The 19,298-nt window shown below is 39.4% G+C and overlaps 1 protein-coding gene across 1 annotated transcript; it reads left to right on the forward strand.

The window, feature by feature from the left end:
* Nucleotides 1-2,695: 2,695 nt before the first annotated feature.
* Nucleotides 2,696-19,112, forward strand: PRDM9 (PR/SET domain 9). The gene is made up of 11 exons (XM_053399278.1): nucleotides 2,696-3,488; nucleotides 4,060-4,183; nucleotides 5,101-5,205; nucleotides 6,801-6,874; nucleotides 8,527-8,644; nucleotides 9,796-9,936; nucleotides 11,999-12,270; nucleotides 12,983-13,050; nucleotides 14,033-14,214; nucleotides 15,798-15,814; nucleotides 16,795-19,112. Exons 1-11 carry the CDS (start codon nucleotides 3,033-3,035, stop codon nucleotides 18,607-18,609), a joined length of 3,372 nt encoding a protein of 1,123 aa, XP_053255253.1. The 5' UTR covers nucleotides 2,696-3,032; the 3' UTR covers nucleotides 18,610-19,112.
* Nucleotides 19,113-19,298: the final 186 nt, after the last annotated feature.

Genomic DNA, 19,298 nt, shown 5'->3' on the forward strand with positions numbered 1-19,298 from the left:
GATGGTCACTTCATGATGCCGCAGGCTTGAGCAGCCTTGCACCTGCTAAAGCTTTTCCTTCTACCTATTAAAGACAGAAGACCCATGTGTTTTTATTGGCCTCCTATCGAAGAGTTCTTCAGTCATTAAAACTCCTTGCTCCTGTTCTGAAAAAAAGGGGGTAAAGCAAAGCACATGGGTCATAGCTTCAGTCTACGCTTGTCATATGTCAGGAAAATTCCTGACATGTCCTGGTTTCCAGGTGTAAAAATGGCGCCGGATGTATGGCAACGCAATGGAAAAAGCAGTGCAAACTTTTTTTGTTTCAAACACTTCCGATTTTGGGAGGAATGAAATGTTTTCAGGAATGGAAAAAGGAGCTAGCCAGATTTGTCTGGAATGGCAATAAGCCGAGAATCAAACACCAGGGATTAATAGATAAAAGAGAAAGAGGTGGATTTGGATTACTGGATTTAGAATTATACCATGCCGCAGCTGGCTAGTTTGTTAAAGAAATGGATTACACTAAAAGATACAAATGTATTAGATCTTGAGGGGCACGACAACTGGTTTGGGTGGCATGCCTATCTGATATATGAAAAGGTGAAAGTGCACAAAGGTTTCTTGGGCCATGTAGTAAGAAGATCACTCTATAAAATCTGGAGTAAATACAGAGGAATTTTGGAACCCAATATACCTTTGTGGACATCAACAGTAGAAGTGATAGCAATCAAAAGGAAAAACATGAAGGGAGACTGGCCCACTTACAGGATGTTATTAGAACCAAACAAAGAAATGCCAATCCTAAAAAAATATGAGGATATTAAACATCACCTGTCTGGTTGGCTACAGTAATTCCAACTAAACCAAAAACTGAGCACAGATAAAAGAGAAGGTCTTGCCAAAGAAACTTCCGCCTTTGAAAAAGAGTTAATATACAGTATAACAAGGGAAAATATATATCAAGAATGTATGAACATCTTTTAGAGTGGGAAGTGAAAGAGGAGCAGGTTAAAACATCTGTGATAAAATGGGCGCAGGACTTTGGCTACAATATTAATATGGAACAGTGGGGAATGCTATGGCAGCAAGACATTAAATTTACCTCATGTTATAATTTGAGGGAAAATACCATGAAGATGCTTTATCGATGGCACCACACCCCGGCAAAAGTCACCAAAATGTATAAGGGAAGTTCACCAATATGTTGGCGTTGTAAAAAGGAAATAGGATCTTACTATCATATGTTGTGGACTTGTATGGTTATAAGCGAGTTTTGCAAAAAAAATATGATGAATTTAAGAAATTATTTAAACTTACTTTTTAAAAAAGGCCAGAGATTTTCCTTCTAGGAATACTGCCAATAGAAATAAAGCAAAATACAAGACCACTGCTTATGTATTAAATTACGGCTGCAAGAATACTGATAGCCAGAAGTTGGAAATGTGAAACAACACCTACAATAATAGATTGGCAATCACTCATGCTAGAGTACTTTCAATTAGCAAAGCTGACCGGAAAAGTCAGAGGAGCCCCAAATCAAAAAAATTTCAGAGAAATTCAGAGAAAATTCCATTCAGAGAATGGAAACTATTCAAAGAATATATAAGATTATATTGTAATAATGATGTTATCCTAGCAGAACTGAATGATACTTGTATATAATAAACAAATGGAATAAATATACTAGATGAATATGTACAGGAAAAGTTATAAAACAAACTGCGATAAAATTAAGACAATAGAAAAATTACAACGAGAACGATTGGAAGTTTCTTTCAGAAGACTTTATTAGAAAAGACAGGATATTCATTTCTTATTGTTAACTCTTTTTTGCTTTTTATTTTTATTCTTTATCTTCTTTCTATTATATTTTTGTTTAATTTTGATGTAACTATTTGTAATATATATGTAAGATGATATTTTAAATCAATAAAGACAAATTTTTTAAAAAAGGAAAAAGCAGCGGAAACAGCCCCAAAAGCTTAAAATCAATCACATCATTGAAGTCCTTTTTCCTGCCCACTTTCCCTGTTCCCCTCATAGTCAGAGGAATATAGTATTCCCGTGGAACACCTTTCCATTAGATGTCAAAGAGATAAACCATGGGACTTCCTGCAGACATCTGGAAAAAGAAACCCTGTATGGGGAAGTTTTTAAATATCTGATGTTTCTATGTGTTTTTCTATTTTGTTGGAAACTGCCCAAAGGGGCTGGGGCAACCCAGTCCAATGGATGGAGTTCAAGCCATTATTATTATTATTATTATTATTATTATTATTATTATTATTATTATGCCAGCTTTTCCTCAGTCCCAGATGTGTGGGGCACTGCCTGTGGTGGCTACTTAGTGGCAAGGGGGAAAGGTACTTTGCACATGCTCAGAGGCATGCCATCCTTTGTGACAAGTTCACTTCAAACTCTGGTTTTCCTCCACCAGCTCTTTCTGAAGACCACCTTCCCCTCCCCCCCCCCCCCAGTACTACTGCGACTGGTATTCATTCCCCATGAAATCGTGGATTCCCTTCCTTGCAAGGAAACATTTTCCTCAGGATAGAAGATTCCCCGCTTTTCTACACTTGACCCTCCCCCCACACCCTCTTGCCTGAGGTAAAACAAAAAACCCACCACCAACGAACGCAGCACCCTGGCGGTGAGACACCTGTAAAAAAAGAGAGAGAAATTTCCCGCGCTGCCCGATGATTGGCTGCAGCTCACCAGCTCCTGCCGCTCATTGGCTCGCGCGATTTTTGGCGCCTTTTCCCTCTCGCTGAGGGAAGGAGATGACTCTTTGGGGCTGAGGGAAAAGGCTCGGCTGTGGCGGGGAGGATTTCAGAGAGGGGCGAAGTTAAAACAGTTCCCTCGCTGTGTGTAGAGCAGGGAAGCCCAAAGTCTAGGGCTGAAACCCCCCCCCCCAAGATTAAAAGAGGAAATGCCCAGTTTGGGCTAAGAGAGAAAAGGGGAGAAAGAAAATTGGCTGGGATGGATGGAGACTGAGGAGGGAGAGATGATTAAACTGGGCTGAAATTTGGGAACGAGGGAGGGGGAGAGAAATGGCATCTGGAGCTGAGATGTCCACTGGGACAGAAGCCCAGGAAAGAGGGCAGAAAATGCCAGCTGGGGCAGGAGCCCAGGGAATGTGGGAAGAGATGCTCAGGGATGATGAATGCCAAGGGCAGGAGGGCAGAGGCAGTTCCAGCATGGGAGAAGCGGGAGGGATGAGGAGAGAGGCATCTGACAAAAACGATACCCCAGGGAAGAGGGCAACTGAGGCTGAATGGCCTGTTCCCAGTGGGGGAGATCTCATGGAGAATGATCCCAGGGATCTGAGAGGAGAGCCCTTGGAGAAAGGAGCCAGTGGGACACCACCTCCTTCTGATTCTCTTCTTACAAAAAGTGTTGAGGCGGGGAGGACGGGGTCAGGTAGCCCAAAAAATAGTTGCTTAGACAGGGGTTCTACAGAGAGGGTCAAAAAGCCAAGCCATAAGAAAAGGGGGCAGAGGCCCAAGGTGAGGAATTTGGAGTAAGCAAATATCCCGTAAAGAGACCTTCCATCCTAAAACGTGGCAAGCTTCTGCAAGTGGAGATTTGCTTCTTTTAGCAATTTTGCAGGCTTGGGGAAGTCACACACGAATGTTTTAATTAAATAAAAATAATGGGGAAATAATATACAATTTAAGGGGTGTAAATAATAAGATTTCACGTGTAACTCAGTTCTTGCTGGAGAGGTCCATAAAGATGGGAACCTTGACAATCATGCTACAGTCACATGACACTTTATCTGTAGTTGCCCATGCCTGATATCATGCAGCAATCATTTAAAGTTGGTATAGATCTGATTCAGGGACATGGTAAAGTATGGCAGCTGCTCAGCTTGTACAACTACTGGACTTTCAAGAGCAGTCCCAGCAACTTAGCTTGTTAGACCCATCAATTAATTGGTGTGCAAATTTAAACGTGTGATTAAAGTGTGTAATTTCACTGATTGATTTCACTTTACTTGTAAAGTACTTGTTTCTAAGTAAAACATTTAAACACATGATATTATGTGTCTGTACCCACTTTCTTCCTGTGTACTAGGCTGAAGATACTTTTAAAGGGCTGGCCATCTACTTCCCTAAAGAGCAATGGGCTGAAATGGGAGAATGGGAAAAAATTCGTTATAAGAATATGAAAGAGAACTATGAGTTTATGACTCAATTAGGTGAGAGAAATTACTGAAAAGTAAGCAAGGAGTATGGATTATTTAGCTGCAATAAGATCTCTGAGTTGAACAACTGAAGAATTGTTCACTCTAGCACCATATTTTACCTTTATCAAATAGTAACCTTCAAAGGATTCATCTATGTGACACGTTAAAGTTAGCAAAGCCTATATTTTAGCATGTATTTAAAAGTATAACTGTCAGGCTTCCAAGGGCTAAAGCATACTATTTGCCTCTCAATGATTACAGCCTGAAGCTCAGCTCAACTACACCATATATTAACTATGTAAAAAGGTTAAAATTTAGAACTCTGTAGGTAGAATTAGGACCAGTAGAGAAGGCAAAGGGAGATTAATGAAAGAAGTATGAAACCAGAAATAATGCTGAAATTGTACCTGGGAGGTCTGGATTCAAATTCTTTTCCAAGCATATCTTCACTTGATTAAGTTAAGTTACTGGGTTGCATCAGTTAAGTTGCACATTGGCTGCAATCCAATCCACTTTCCTGGGTGTAGACCCCAATTAAAAGTAATAGGGCTTTTGAGTTTCTTAGAATTGCTCTGTAAGATACCATTGAAACATTTGTCTCCTTTTCCCACGCCTCCCCCATGTTGTGGACTGCAGACAATAGATTGGTCTTTCACTGATACAGTACTTTTTCTTTTTAACAAAAACTTGTGGCTAGGTATACTATGTGGCAAGTGAGATGAAGCCTCTCACATTGGATACAGATTCTGGGGAGTGGGGAGGGGGAGGGTTTGGTTTTCCCATAGCACAATACCATAGCATTGATTATTTTGTCTTTTATTGGCACTTGACATCAGTTGAACAGAGACAAATCTCTGGAAGCATTCTTTCAATAAGATGTTTGCAGACAACAACTTTTATAGTATCTCATACCTGATATTTTTTATTAGGTCTTCCTACACCTAAACCAACATTTATGTATCATGCACGGCAACCTCCCAAAACTACAAATGAGTCCTCTGAGTCCGATGAGGAATGGACACCAAAATCTATGGGTAAATGATTACTATAGTCATTCCTGAATACATGCAGCCCTCCAGGCTTCTCTATACGGGCCATATAACTCTTTGCAGGCCACACCCCTCACCAGCAGTAAAGTCTAAGAAAAATCCTGCTGGAACAGACCATCCTGTTTCCCACAGTGCCTAGCCAGATACTTCTGGGAAGCCCATAAGCAGGGCATGAAGGCAATACCGCCCCCCCCCTTTCTGTTGTCCCGTCAATCAACTTAGCATATATCTGAACATGGGCATTCCATTTAGCCATCATAGCTATAATTGAAAGATAAATGCTCTACGCTGACTGCATTTGTTTCTTTCTGGTGAATGACATATCTATTGACTTTAGTTATGTTAATTTTGTGAGATGCAGCTGATGAATGTAACAAAATGTAGTTTATGTGATGTGACCCAACTCATCTACATTGTTTCATTTTGCTCGTCACTACTAATAGCCCTTATGTCTCATACTTGATTTTCCTTTGCTCTACCTATATGAATATTCTGTTGCAATGATGGGGAATGAATGGCCCTCCAGATATGACTCCTGTAATCCTTCACCATTAACCATGCTGGCTGGGGCTAATGGAAGATGGAGTCCCACAACAACTGGAGGGTCACTGGTTCCCCACCTCTGCTCTGTTGCTATACTGTGTACTCTGGTGCATAAATCAGGTTGCAGTTTTGCTGTATTCTTTTTATTGAATATTAATCTTTTGCATTATAATGGTTTTATATTCATTCTAAAGCTGAGCATCTAATGATGTTTCATTAATTCAATACTGTATCAGCAATACAATATGATTATTGCCATATTGTTCCTGTAATCCCATTCATTCCATGTATATTCAATCATTCCTATTATATAAGGAAAGTCTAGAGCTCAGTGGTACAGCATGTGTTTTGTGCAGAAAAACTCTCAGGTTTAGTCATTGGTATTTCCAGCTAAAGCTGGGAAGGACTTGTGTCTGGACCCCTGGAGGGCCACTGCCGGACCGTGTCAACAATACTGAGATGGATGGACCAGTGGTCTGATTTAGTATATAGCAGTTTCCTATGTTCACTCCTTTTTCTTGGCAACACAATGTGTAATAGCATGGGATACATTCCTGTGATGATGCATTCATAGTCAAGATAAAAGTGAAGATGCAGAGAAAATATTCTAAACATTAATCAATCAAGAGACATTTATTGAGGCATCATTGTTTTTATCATTCCATTAACTGAAGGAGAACCACTTGCCTGTTCAGTTTCTATTTATTTAAATTCATGCTACCAAATGTCTTTCTATTGGTGAAACAGTGGCTGGGGAAACCCAGCCAGATGGTTGGGGTATAAATAATATTTTATTATTATTATAACACATTTTTGCAAATATACTCCTGGAAATTACCATGGAGAACTGGCTGGCAGGGGTTGGTACTGGAGAAATTTAGTGGATGGTTTGGAGCTATAGCTTTCTCCAAATGACTGACTCGTACAAACACCAAAAGTTTGTGTATATTGCACAATACACCCCCCTCTCTCTCTGGTTTATACGATCAGTGATAGTATTTTAATTTCTAAAATATTAGTTTGTTTCTTATTTCCAGTAAAATCTTTTAGGACACCATGTAACCTGAGTAGCTGGAAAGAGGAAAAGCAAAAAAAGTACCCTGTTGATCAAGTAAGATACTTTCGGATATTTCAAGTGATTTGCAATTTCTGGTTTTTTTGTTTGTCTGATGGTTCTAGCGAACATAGAATCAAAATAGTTTGGAGAAACATTTAATGTGTTTGCCCTGATATGGAAATAAAGATATTAATAACAGCAGGGTTTGATGGGGCATACTTTTATTTTATTTTTATATATATATAATTTTTATTAATTTTCAAATAAAAACAAATTTATAACACAATTAAACATTAAGAATTCATCACATGTCTTTTTTCTTTTAGACTTCCATCAACATGTCTGATAATTTTCCGTAGTTATTACATATCTTCACATTTCTTCATTTATATTGCACTATGTATATCTTATCTTACCATATTATTTAAACAATATTTCTACCAAACCTTCTTACAGAGCTTCTTGGAAACATACAAACGTTATATCATGGGGGACATACTTTTATTTGAGTGGAAATTTATTGTTCATGATCATTAGCTTTCAGAGAAACAATCTGACTTTTGTAGTCAGTGATCATAACATTACACTTTCAAACAAAGGCAGAAGCAAAACAAACAACTGAAACAAAGAAACAAACTCCGGAATCAACACAAACTCTGGAATCAAATGTGTAGGAGACTGAGGATAAGCTACCCATCTGACAGGGTGACCTGTAGTTCACAAAACCCACACTATTTGCCGACACACCGAAAGACTGAAAAACATTTTCTCTTTTTTTCTTCTTTTTTAAAAAGTATGTGGAAACACTAATTGAGGGGAGGGGAACAGAACACAGCTGGACTCTAGCTTGCCAATATAGTTAGTAGCTGCTGCTTTAGATTATGGTATATCATGGAGGTGTGTACTGCTGTACACAGGAAACTGCTATATACGAAAGCACACTGTGAAATATTAGCCCATGTGTGTTTCAAAAGCTTTATGTGGACACAGCCTAATAGACCAGTCTTCACTGGTCTGATTCCCTCTAGGTCAGGGGTAGTCAACCTTTTTATACCTACTGCCCACTAATGCATCTTTCTTGATGGTAAAATTTCCTTACCGCCCACCAGCGCTCGATGGAAGGAGGATTCAGCTTGTGCTGTAGCACCCCCTACCGCCCACGTAGAATCCTGAAACGCCCACTAGTGGGCGGTAGGGACCAGGTTGACAATCCCTGCTCTAGGTGTTTTGAATTCTAGTCAGCCCCAGACAACACAACCTTTTGGACATGAGGACACTATGTAGCTATTTCATTGGGTTGAAAGTCAAATATATAATATGTTCATACATTTAAGTCATGATTACTGCAGCAATTCATTTTCTGTTCACGTTTGAAGGTCTTTCTGGGTGTTAGCAATAACAGTCACATGTTCAAAGTTATTTCCATGTACCGTACTTTTGCTAAACATTGTACTCTAAAGCCAAAGGAGAGATTCCTGAGAAAAATAAGTAATTAAGTATGGCTTGGGACTGTCTCGTAACTGAATATACTAACTGGTAATTTGTCTAAATGATAACTGCCATTGTGGAAATATTTAAGAAGACCTAAATTAAAATGATCACTTTTACCACTCAGTAAATACATATGATTCACAAGCACCCTCTATATTCTTTATGAGTGTTATCTGAGATGTTAAGATTTAATAGAAAACAACTTTTTGTTGCAGAATAAGCAAATAAACACTATGGGACTTACTTCCAAAGACCAAGAACATATAAAGAAAACTGACAAAAATACATGTGCAGATGTTCATACTACAGACATTGCAGCAGAATCGAAGACTGGTAAGTGCTTGGTAGAGAGCCATTTATTTATTTTCTTAACAACTTTAAATAATAATTACTCTGCCCACTGTGTTCTTTACAGCTGCCTATAAAACTTTTTGACATTTAATTGTAAAGGGCACTCTCCAAAACTGGAACTGGAACTTTTTCTAATGATCTGATCTTATGATCTGTGTAAGATGAAAAAAATTGATGGAATTGTATGTAAGAGCAAAAGCAATGTTGCATGTTGTTTTCAAGTCCAGTGCAGCAAAATGACAGAGAGCTTACACTGTGCAGCTGCTCAAGCAGTGCAAATCCACCTAGCCAATTACACTGTGAAAGACTTTACATGAGTCAAATATGGAAGGAGATGAGGCATGAAAGGGACAGGGTGTGTTAATAGTGATGTTTAAGTGTGTGCTTATCCATGTTAACAGGACCAGGCATTCCTGCAACCATGAAATATGAAAATTGACTCAGAATTAAATTTCTAACATTGATAAGCTGCACTTAAATGCAGACATGTCCATGTTAAAAGATATTCATTGTGCTTAATGAAAGTTGGGGATTTTTAGGTGGTTTTGTCTCATTCTGAAAAGGGCTATGGCGTAGTATGGTATTTCTAGGTTGGAGCAAGATTGGTTAATATTTTGCTGCCTGTGAGCCACATTGTCACATATCCAGGCTCTCAGCCAATCTAGGTAATTAAGCATCGCTAGTAAAGAGCATAACTAATTCTCTTTAGATGCCTAGTGAAACGTTTTGGAGCACATCCAAGCAAAATCTTCAGGAGGAAATAGGGAACATTTTAATTCCCAGCACACTGTATCTGTCACTTCATGTCCAGTGTGGTATGTTCATCCTATGTATTTTTACCATCTGCTATTCTTATATGACTTGTTAGAAATGCTGAAACTATAGAAGATTTTATTATAAGGAGACAATGCCATTCCAGAATAGAATATCCCACAGTGTTCTACACACATCTTGCAGAAACAAAAGTAGGTATATTCAGGCATTCTGCTTATATGTAAATCCTACACATGAGCAAGGCAAGCAGGGACTAATGTGAACACCTAAACATACCTAATGTGATTCAAATTCTTGTATTCCATGTACTTTTGCTTTCCATGAGTTTATGTGTTACAAAATTATATTATATACTTCAGATATTGAGAAGAAAGCTTTGTCGGGGAAAACAAAGAATAGGAAAAGAGATCAGGAGAAAGAAGTTAGTACATATAGTTTGCGGAAGAGGGAGAGAAAAACATATATGGAAATAAATGAGCCAAATGATGATGATTACTTGTGTAAGTTTATAATCAGCATTTTCCATCTTCAATTCTTATGTTGCCTTGGAAAAAATATTTATAAAACAGTGCTTTTAGATATTCTATTACATATTTTTCAGGTTCAGGCTTATTCATAATTCTAATGCTAATAATGCTAAGAAACTCTCCCTTTATGCTAATATTTTAAAAAGTGCTTAATCAAAATTATGTTAATTAAAATGCCTTTATCAGGCTTGTAACAATTGTCCAAAATTGGAAAAGGAAGAGCAATTCTATACGGCCATACCACTGGCACTATTAAACTCTCTTTTTGTGACACTACTCCATTTTGTAAGAAAGTACATCAGACTTGCACCTAAAAAGTTCCTGAGCTATAATCAGTATTCCTAACCGCATTTTAAAAAGAAAACAAATTTCCTATACGTTTGCCATGGGCCATTCATTCACAATAGACTCGCAATTTGATTATATTCACAGATGATGGGTAATTTACAGAAGGTCTGCAGTTACCCTAGCCCTTCTCTAAACAGTAGATGGTCTTAATGTTGTCAGAATCTGTACAAGTAATCTTTGGCAGTTGAACTGAACTAATGCTGTTCTTGATTTGTCAGAAACTGGCAGATTGTAATAAAGGGTTAAAGACAATGCTAGGCCTACTCAGTTTAGACCCATTGTAATTAATTTAATATTTAATATTACTAAATTATATCATTTGATTTGAATAGGACTTCTCTGAGTAAGAATTAATTGGACAGAGGTTTTTGAAAGGACTACATATGCTATAGAAGTGCCAAAAACAAACACATATTTCATAGACTCATAGAGATGAAAGTATCCAAAGACTATGTAGACCAATCCCTTAGAATAAGAATAGACAGTCCATCTACCCATAACCACTCCTAGAGTGCAGCTGTCATCTGTGGACCACATTGTGCCACACGGAGTCAGCAGATACAGTCAGTAATAGCTTGAGGGAAATTGTGCAGTTAAAGTATGGTTACACACTATAAGAAAAGGAAAACCAACCAACCAAATGTTAGTGGCTAAACTAGTTTAGGGGGGAAATCCTTCCTTCTCCGAAGAGAATCCAATGGGAAACACGTCAATACCACTCAACATTCTGATAGGGAATGCCAAGGTTGCACAGCAGGGGAAATAATCCTTCTTAACATTTATGGGCAATGACAAACATAAGAAATAACGAAACATTTCCCTGAATTCATCCAGCTGTACCATGAAGCCTTGGAGCACCCTATGGCACTAGAACTATTGTTAAATGGAACTATCAGGGTTCGTAAAACTATCCCACACACCATCACCCCTCCCCCACTTTCCCCATCTTTTCTTCCCAACCTCATACTGTTTGCAACACTAACGTCTCACAACAAATGAAACTGATCTGGAGAAACACAACTTAAAAAAAGAGACAATGCACATATTTTTGTAAACTAAGAAATATTTAATAAATATTATTTTAAAAAACTATCAGGCTGACTATGCCTAGAACCAGACAGAATTCTGTCTGCTGCAATTAGATTATCTGCTGACCATATGCTATGTCTAAGGTGGGCTTAGCAGGCTCCTGGAAAAATGTATTCAGTCCTTAGGAAAGTTTATTGGAACAACTTCCATTAACCAGCTTCTTGGTGCTCTGTGCTGCCTTCCTGAGAACCTGTGTTCTTTTTGTTTGTGACTTTGGCCTGAGACTGGACTTTGCTTCTCTTATTGCCCCTCAATATATTCCCCCTCAATATGACCCTAGGTTGTGAACCCAACCTTGCTCTTTGGACTGTGCCATAAGTAGACTCCCACCCCTGGCATCCTTATCCCCCAAAGCAGTACAATAGCCCTGTCCATATCACTATTCCCCAACAAGACCAGAGCCTCAGTTGGAGAGCCAACCAGAAAATTCATTATAATAATTATTGCACATTGACACAAATTCCCCAAGTTTTACAACTTTAAATATTTATATAGATTGCCAATCATAACTGTAGATATCTGAAAAAAGAAATAAACTTATTGATGGAAAAAACGTCCTGCAGCATCATGTCTCACTTATCTTTCTTTCCCTTCCTAGTTTGTGAATACTGCCTGCTATTCTTTATTGATGAATGTTCAGTTCATGGTTCTCCAGTTTTCATCAAGGATACAGCAGTAGAAGTAGGACTGGAAGAGAGGGCCACCCTCACTTTACCTCCAGGTTTGAGAATTGGCCCTTCAGGTATCCCCAAAGCTGGCTTTGGAGTCTGGAATGAAGGAGAAATTCTGCCTCCAGGAATTCATTTTGGGCCCTACGAAGGGAAAATCACAGAGGAAGAAGAAGCAGCCAACAGTGGTTATTCTTGGCTGGTATGATTTACACACAGCACTTTTATTTTAAGAACTTTTCGTGTAGAGTACCACCTTCCTGAATGAATGAAATATACCTCAAGCAAAAAAGCCAGGGAAGTTCTTAAAATGTATTTCTCACCCAAACCAATATTTTGTTGCTTCTGCTTATTTGTTTATTCAAAGTGAATTGTATTATTAAAATAAAAAGTACGGTATATTTCCCCACCTAGACTATTCTAGGTTATTTAAACACAAAGTTTTAAAACTCCAGGAAAACTCCTAGAAAGAAAATGATGAGAATCCAGAAAACAAGCCTGCCAGGAAACAGAGCTACAGAATAGATGGGGAGGGTGGCTTCATAATTAGGCAAAAGGTGAAAAGGGTTCTTAGTAGTTGCAATATGTGGGAAGAGGAAGATGCAGGAGATTACCATGGGGGTGGTCTGTGTGCCTGTTGGGGTTGCACAAAAGAAGGGGAAGACATGGAGGTGGAGGTGAAAACGGGTGCAAAGCAGGGCTACAGAAACAAGAGTAGTGCTTTCAAACGTAGGGTTGAGAGGGTGAAAAGGGGGCTTAGTAGTTGCATGCAGTGGGAAGGGGAAACTCTAAGAGGTTAATGTGGGGGGGGGGGTTGATGACCAAAGCAAGCAGGGGAGCAGAGCCCCTTAACATCCTATATGTTGTAGTGCTACCATATTGATGTGTGTGTTTCGTGTTTATTTTAATTACAGATTACTAGAGGGCAAAACTGCTATGTTTACATTGATGGAAAGGATGAAACTAATTCCAACTGGATGAGGTAAACATCTTTGATCAAACTAAATGAAGAGAGACTTTTAAAACAAGGGTCTTCATACACATAGAAAGGCCAATAGAACAGAATGACTTACATGTCATTCTGGGTGACTACAGGTTAACCGTCCATGCTCTTAAGATCTTTTAACTGTTGGGAGTAAAGCACGACATTTACAATAACCTGCTTGAACTGTGGTGAGGAATAGATAGAAATGCAACCTGTTCTTCCTTCTTCACTGATTCCTTCTCTTTTAGTAAATGCTTGTCGGTAAAGTAGTTCACTTCCTTTCAGGCTTTAATTCTTTTCTGCTTCTCCAAGTAGTCAGTATGAGTTAGCTTGTGCTAGCGTCAACATCTTGGCTGAATCTTGGCCACATGTAAAATCTATACATAGGATGGTTCCTCCTCCATGAGTAATAAATGTTAAGTTTTCTTTATCCTTTCAACAGCAGTCTTACCAGGGTATTTTTTCTGCATACTGCTGTGCAAATTGCACACTATTTACCAAAGTCCAGTAGTGCCAGTACTAGAGGGAGAAGTGGCACCTTTCAAAGGGGAAAAATAATATCTTGGTTTGGAAAGAGAGTGGTGGGCCGCTAAACTGCTTAGTGGGATCAGTCAAAGCGATGGGTTCATCATTCCTAGTAGAGGAAATGCCTGGTGGTCTGCATAAGTCTTGCCTTCTGAAATGAATGGGAGGAGCAACCCAGACAAAGATATTCTTCTACCACCATAAAAAAAGGAAGTGAAGTTACCACAGGTAAGAAGACCAAAGTTCATTTTTACAAAATTCAATTGTGGGTTGTAAGCTCCAGTGTATAATATGCCCAGTGTTCAACAAATTTAAAATATTTCAGCTGTGCATTTCATTACTGGAATAATAGAAGAAAGTAATGCAATTGTTATGCTTCTTAGTACTTCTCTAATTTCCAACTTCCCTGACTGAGTACTTTTAGTTACCCTCTTAACAATGAACTTTCTTTCAGGTATGTTAACTGTGCCCGGAATGAGGAAGAGCAAAATCTTGTTGCCTTCCAGTATCATGGGAAAATCTACTACAGAGCATGTAAAATAATCCTTATTCATTCTGAGCTTCTGGTTTGGTATGGAGAAGAATATGGAAAGGAGCTTGGCATCAAGTGGGGCTCTAGATGGAAATCAAGAAAAGGTATTATAATCATGCATTGTTTTAAATCTTCCCTAACACTGAAGTCTGTTATTGCTTCTTTTGTTTGTCTTAGACAGCATTCTCCTAGATACATCTAATACATCTTCATATTTCTATGTGTTATATATGGTAAATCTAAAGGACTAGTTCATAGAACCATCGAATTGTAGAGCTAGAAGGATGGTTGAGGTAAGAGAAATGTAGGACAGCTGGGGGAAAGTTTTCATGTTGCAGAGAAATGCACAAGGATTAGGATCAATTTTGCATGGTGAATATGTGGGCTGAAAAGACTGGTGCTGCGTTTTTGACATAGTGGTAGTGCTTGTATGACTTTTGAACATGACACCAGTTCTTAAGTCTTCTCATATGTAGAGCATGGGAGCGGTGCCAGCCTTGAGCAGGCTGGCACAAGTAATATTGCTGCCTGCCGCAGGAAAGTGAAGTAACAACACACCTGCCAGTAATATGAGACATAGTCCACCAGGATATTATTCTGTGTCTGTCTCTTTGAAAGGAATGGAGGCCTCATACAAATATTGTTATGCCTCTCCTATTTATTTCAATGGGAACTTGTGCAGGACAACATCCCAGTGGATTGTCCCACATTGGTTAAATCTGGCTTTCCCCCTCAGTCAAAATCCATCAGCTGGGAGGTTGTCACACCTTGGCTCATGGTAGACCCCCTCACATAGCATGCCAATATATTGTTGAACATCACCCCACTCTCTGAGCGGTGTGAAATTCCAGAGATTCTAGGAATGAGGGACATCAGAGTCTGTGGTGTCTTTAAGATTTATTGTTTATTTATACAAATATACAACCTGAGCCTGTGATGGAGGGACTCACAGAATCAACACCCCAAAATATATTGCTTCTTCCATAGTCACAGCCTTTGATTCAAATAGAAATCAAGCATGTTTCTCACTTTCTGGCTTCTGCTTGCTTCTAGCCCAGGTGTCACACACAACTGGCTATTGTCCTTCTAACTACCAGTCAGGTGAGGGGGGGCACCCAATGGTCCTCTGGCACAGAACAACTTGCTTTGTTATATTATTGACCATACTTAGGGCCATTAACTCGCCAAGGAATTTGCCTGGCTAGTTCAACAATGGAATTAGAAGAGACTCCAGCATCATACAGGCTGACACCCGCCCCCCCGCCAAGGTCACACCAATACTACAGTTGTTGTAATATTAGGAAGAATTTCATCATATACAGTAGTTGTCTCTTGTGCAAATATCTAATTTCCCCTGTATGCAGGTGTTATCTTAAAAAATAAGAAATGCATTTGGCATAGAAGAAATTCTCTCTCAGAACTATTTTAATATAGTTAAAGCACCAAAATTTAGACTTTATTTGCATTCAATAGTATTGCAGTATTTTAACACACCTCCAGATTTTGGGTCATTCCACGCCAAATTACCTGGTGCTATGTGCTCTCATGACTCAGATTTTCTTCAATTTTTTAAATGTGTAGATACTTATGAGATAACCTCAAATTAATTTTTTAAGATTTTTTGCTCCAAAATTGGGAGCAGGCGAATTTCAAATTTTTTGAAAATTTCGTTTTTCGCGCAATTTAGGCTTATGCAATTTCTGCGTCAGTTTAGAAAAAACCCTCAAATTAATTTTTTAAGATTTTTTGGTCCAAAATTGTGCACAGGAGAATTTTTTTGAAAATTTTGATTTCTGCGCGATTTAGGCTAATGCAATTTCTGCATCAGTTTAGAAAAAAACTCCTGGTTTTTTTTTTCAACCGGTTGGGCTTATTTTGGTATCAAAATAAAGCTAAATGTGGTCTCTTTCAAAATAAGGTATAAAAATGGTATTAAGAAAAGGGTCACTGACTATTCAAAGTGAATTTTTGTCATTTTATTCCCAGTAGGTTCGACAAGTCATAGCGTGCAAACCACAACTAACACGTCTATCATACTTTTGTTGTAGAATGGGCTAACCATGTACTTGTTATGTTTAAAAATAAGGAGGGTGTTTTTTGTGGTTATAAAATAAATTGATTTTTAAGTAATTTTTTTTTACAAAAAAAAATTTTACTTTTTAAAACAGGTTTAAGGTCTCTTTGAGCCTGAAATAACTCACACATTTGTGAGAATAGTTAAAATTAAGTTTAATTGATTATTTAATAAAAACAAAATACGTCTTAGAGCCCTTGTTCATTTTATTGTGTAAAACACTTCTGCAATTATATGGTCAAAGCTATTTTGTTTCCCATGCATGTAATATGGTCAATGATGCTGTTTTGACCACTGTATGCAATATGACCTTTCTGAATGCTGTGGCCGGCCTTGGTCTTCTTCCTGTCGCTTGCTCCTTCAGGACAACCCTCTGTTTTGGCATGTGTCTTTTTCCTTGGCTCTCAGTGAGTTTGCTGGGTGCTGTAGTTTCCTAAATAATGTAGTCCCATATGCCCATTTGTCATGCATGGTTGAAAATAGCTACTAAAACTCAAATCTTGTTTGTTCTCAAATAGTGCACAGGCAGAATTCACGTTTGATACAGGAGCAAGGTATCACCTGTCATCAGTGTCCCTGCTGCAAATTGGCTTTCACTTTCAAAGATTAGCTTCACAGACATATGAAATGGAAGCATTCAGGATATGGAATACAGCCTGAAGTACCTGAAAATGTACTAGCAGAGAAATCTCTATTCAAAATCACAAATAGTGCTTCAAACAGAACTATGCTGCAGCACCAAGTGCCAAGTTGTGTTGACAAAGATAAAGATGAGGAGACACTGTTTTTAAAAGATATAAACAAAGAGACACAGAGTAGAATTCAGTTTTCTAGATGCAATGAAAGTGGGGCAACTTTAAAGCAGTTGTCACACCCAGCCCAACAATTATGTATAGGAGAGAGGCCACGTTCATTTAGAAACTGTGAGAGAAGCTTCAGCTACTCATCAGTGCTGGTCACTCACATGCAAACACACACAAGAGAGAAGCCATATTCATGTGGACAGTGTGGGAAAAGCTTCAGCCGTTCAGGACACCTGGCCATCCACAAGCGAATGCACACAGGAGAGAAGCCATATTCATGTGGAGAGTGTGGGAAAAGCTTCAGCTGGTCAGGACACCTGGCTGTCCACAAGCGAACACACACAGGAGAGAAGCCATATTCATGTGGAGAGTGTGGGAAAAGCTTCAGCTGTTCAGGACACCTGGCTGTCCACAAGCGAACACACACAGGAGAGAAGCCATATTCATGTGGAGAGTGTGGGAAAAGCTTCAACCGGTCAGAACACCTGGCTGTCCACAAGCGAACACACACAGGAGAGAAGCCATATTCATGTGGAGAGTGTGGGAAAAGCTTCAGCTGTTCAGGACACCTGGCTGTCCACAAGCGAACACACACAGGAGAGAAGCCATATTCATGTGGAGAGTGTGGGAAAAGCTTCAGCCAGTCAGGAGACCTGGCCAGGCACAAGCAAACACACACAGGAGAGAAGCCATATTCATGTGGAGAGTGTGGGAAAAGCTTCAGCTGTTCAGGAAACCTGGCTGCCCACACGCGAACGCACACAGGAGAGAAGCCATATTCATGTGGAGAGTGTGGGAAAAGCTTCAGCTGTTCAGGAAACCTGGCCAAGCACAAGCGAATGCACACAGGAGAGAAGCCATATTCATGTGGACAGTGTCGGAAAAGCTTCAGCTGTTCAGGAAACCTGGCTGTCCACACGCGAACTCACACAGGAGAGAAGCCATATTCATGTGGAGAGTGTGGGAAAAGCTTCAGCTGTTCAGGAGACCTGGCCAAGCACAAGCGAATGCACACAGGAGAGAAGCCATATTCATGTGGAGAGTGTGGGGAAAGCTTCAACCGGTCAGAACACCTGGCTGTCCACAAGCGAACACACACAGGAGAGAAGCCATATTCATGTGGAGAGTGTGGGAAAAGCTTCAGCTGTTCAGGACACCTGGCTGTCCACAAGCGAACACACACAGGAGAGAAGCCATATTCATGTGGAGAGTGTGGGAAAAGCTTCAGCTGTTCAGGAAACCTGGCTGCCCACACGCGAACGCACACAGGAGAGAAGCCATATTCATGTGGAGAGTGTGGGAAAAGCTTCAGCTGTTCAGGAGACCTGGCCAAGCACAAGCGAATGCACACAGGAGAGAAGCCATATTCATGTGGACAGTGTGGGAAAAGCTTCAGCTGTTCAGGAAACCTGGCTGTCCACACGCGAACTCACACAGGAGAGAAGCCATATTCATGTGGAGAGTGTGGGAAAAGCTTCAGCCAGTCAGGAGACCTGGCCAGGCACAAGCGAATGCACACAGGAGAGAAGCCATATTCATGTGGAGAGTGTGGGAAAAGCTTCAGCTGTTCAGGAAACCTGGCCAGGCACAAGCAAACTCACACAGGAGAGAAGCCACCTTAGTGTAACATAGTGGATAGAGCTACCACTTCCAGTACAGAGTATGGTGCTGTATTTTGAATGTTTTTAGTCATAAAGTAAGCACCTCTGCATTTCTGCTCATCTAGCGGTTTTAGTGCATTTCCCCATCTGCTGTAGTAAGCAGGACTCTAGTCATTTGCTGTCTATTTTGTAGGAAATTTTATCACAAGTGACTATTGCTAAAGCCAGCACCACTACTCATACCACCTCATTGTTTTAGAGCTCTTACAGACACAATTTTGGGTATATGACCCTAGAAGTGAATTTTTGTGTGGCAAGCCCTAGAAGTTTATTTGGTGAACATTTTTTCACCCTTATGCTTTTTAATGCACCACAATCTGATTTAAAATGAAAGAAGTGCCTATGTTTTAAATGTTGAAGTTTTGTAATAAGCATTTCTTCTTGAGGGCCAATATGAAAACGCATAGGGTGCTATACTACTTGTGGAGTTACCTGATGTAATTTATAAAGCTACATTTACATTATCTCATGCTAGCATCTTTTTATGTTTTGCCGAAACTGTTTTCTGATGCTGCTATACCTGATGGATCTTCACTAAGCTCCTTAAAGATTATTTCCAAAATGAGCCAATGTTCGAATGAGGTTCAGGAGCTGTGATTTGAAGAAAAAGAATCAGCCCTGACTACTAGACTCTGCCACATTTCCATCTA

Source organism: Podarcis raffonei, chromosome 8 (genome assembly GCF_027172205.1).
Source record: "Podarcis raffonei isolate rPodRaf1 chromosome 8, rPodRaf1.pri, whole genome shotgun sequence".
NCBI classification, from domain to species: Eukaryota; Metazoa; Chordata; class Lepidosauria; order Squamata; family Lacertidae; genus Podarcis; species Podarcis raffonei.

Bases quoted from the DNA above. Each gene is read 5' to 3' on its own strand.
- PRDM9 (XM_053399278.1), top strand. From the start codon at position 3,033: ATGGCATCTGGAGCTGAGATGTCCACTGGGACAGAAGCCCAGGAAAGA. The intron at 5,206-6,800 runs GTAAATGATTAC...TCTTATTTCCAG, and splicing joins ATGGACACCAAAATCTATGG to TAAAATCTTTTAGGACACCA. The intron at 8,645-9,795 runs GTAAGTGCTTGG...TATATACTTCAG, and splicing joins TGCAGCAGAATCGAAGACTG to ATATTGAGAAGAAAGCTTTG.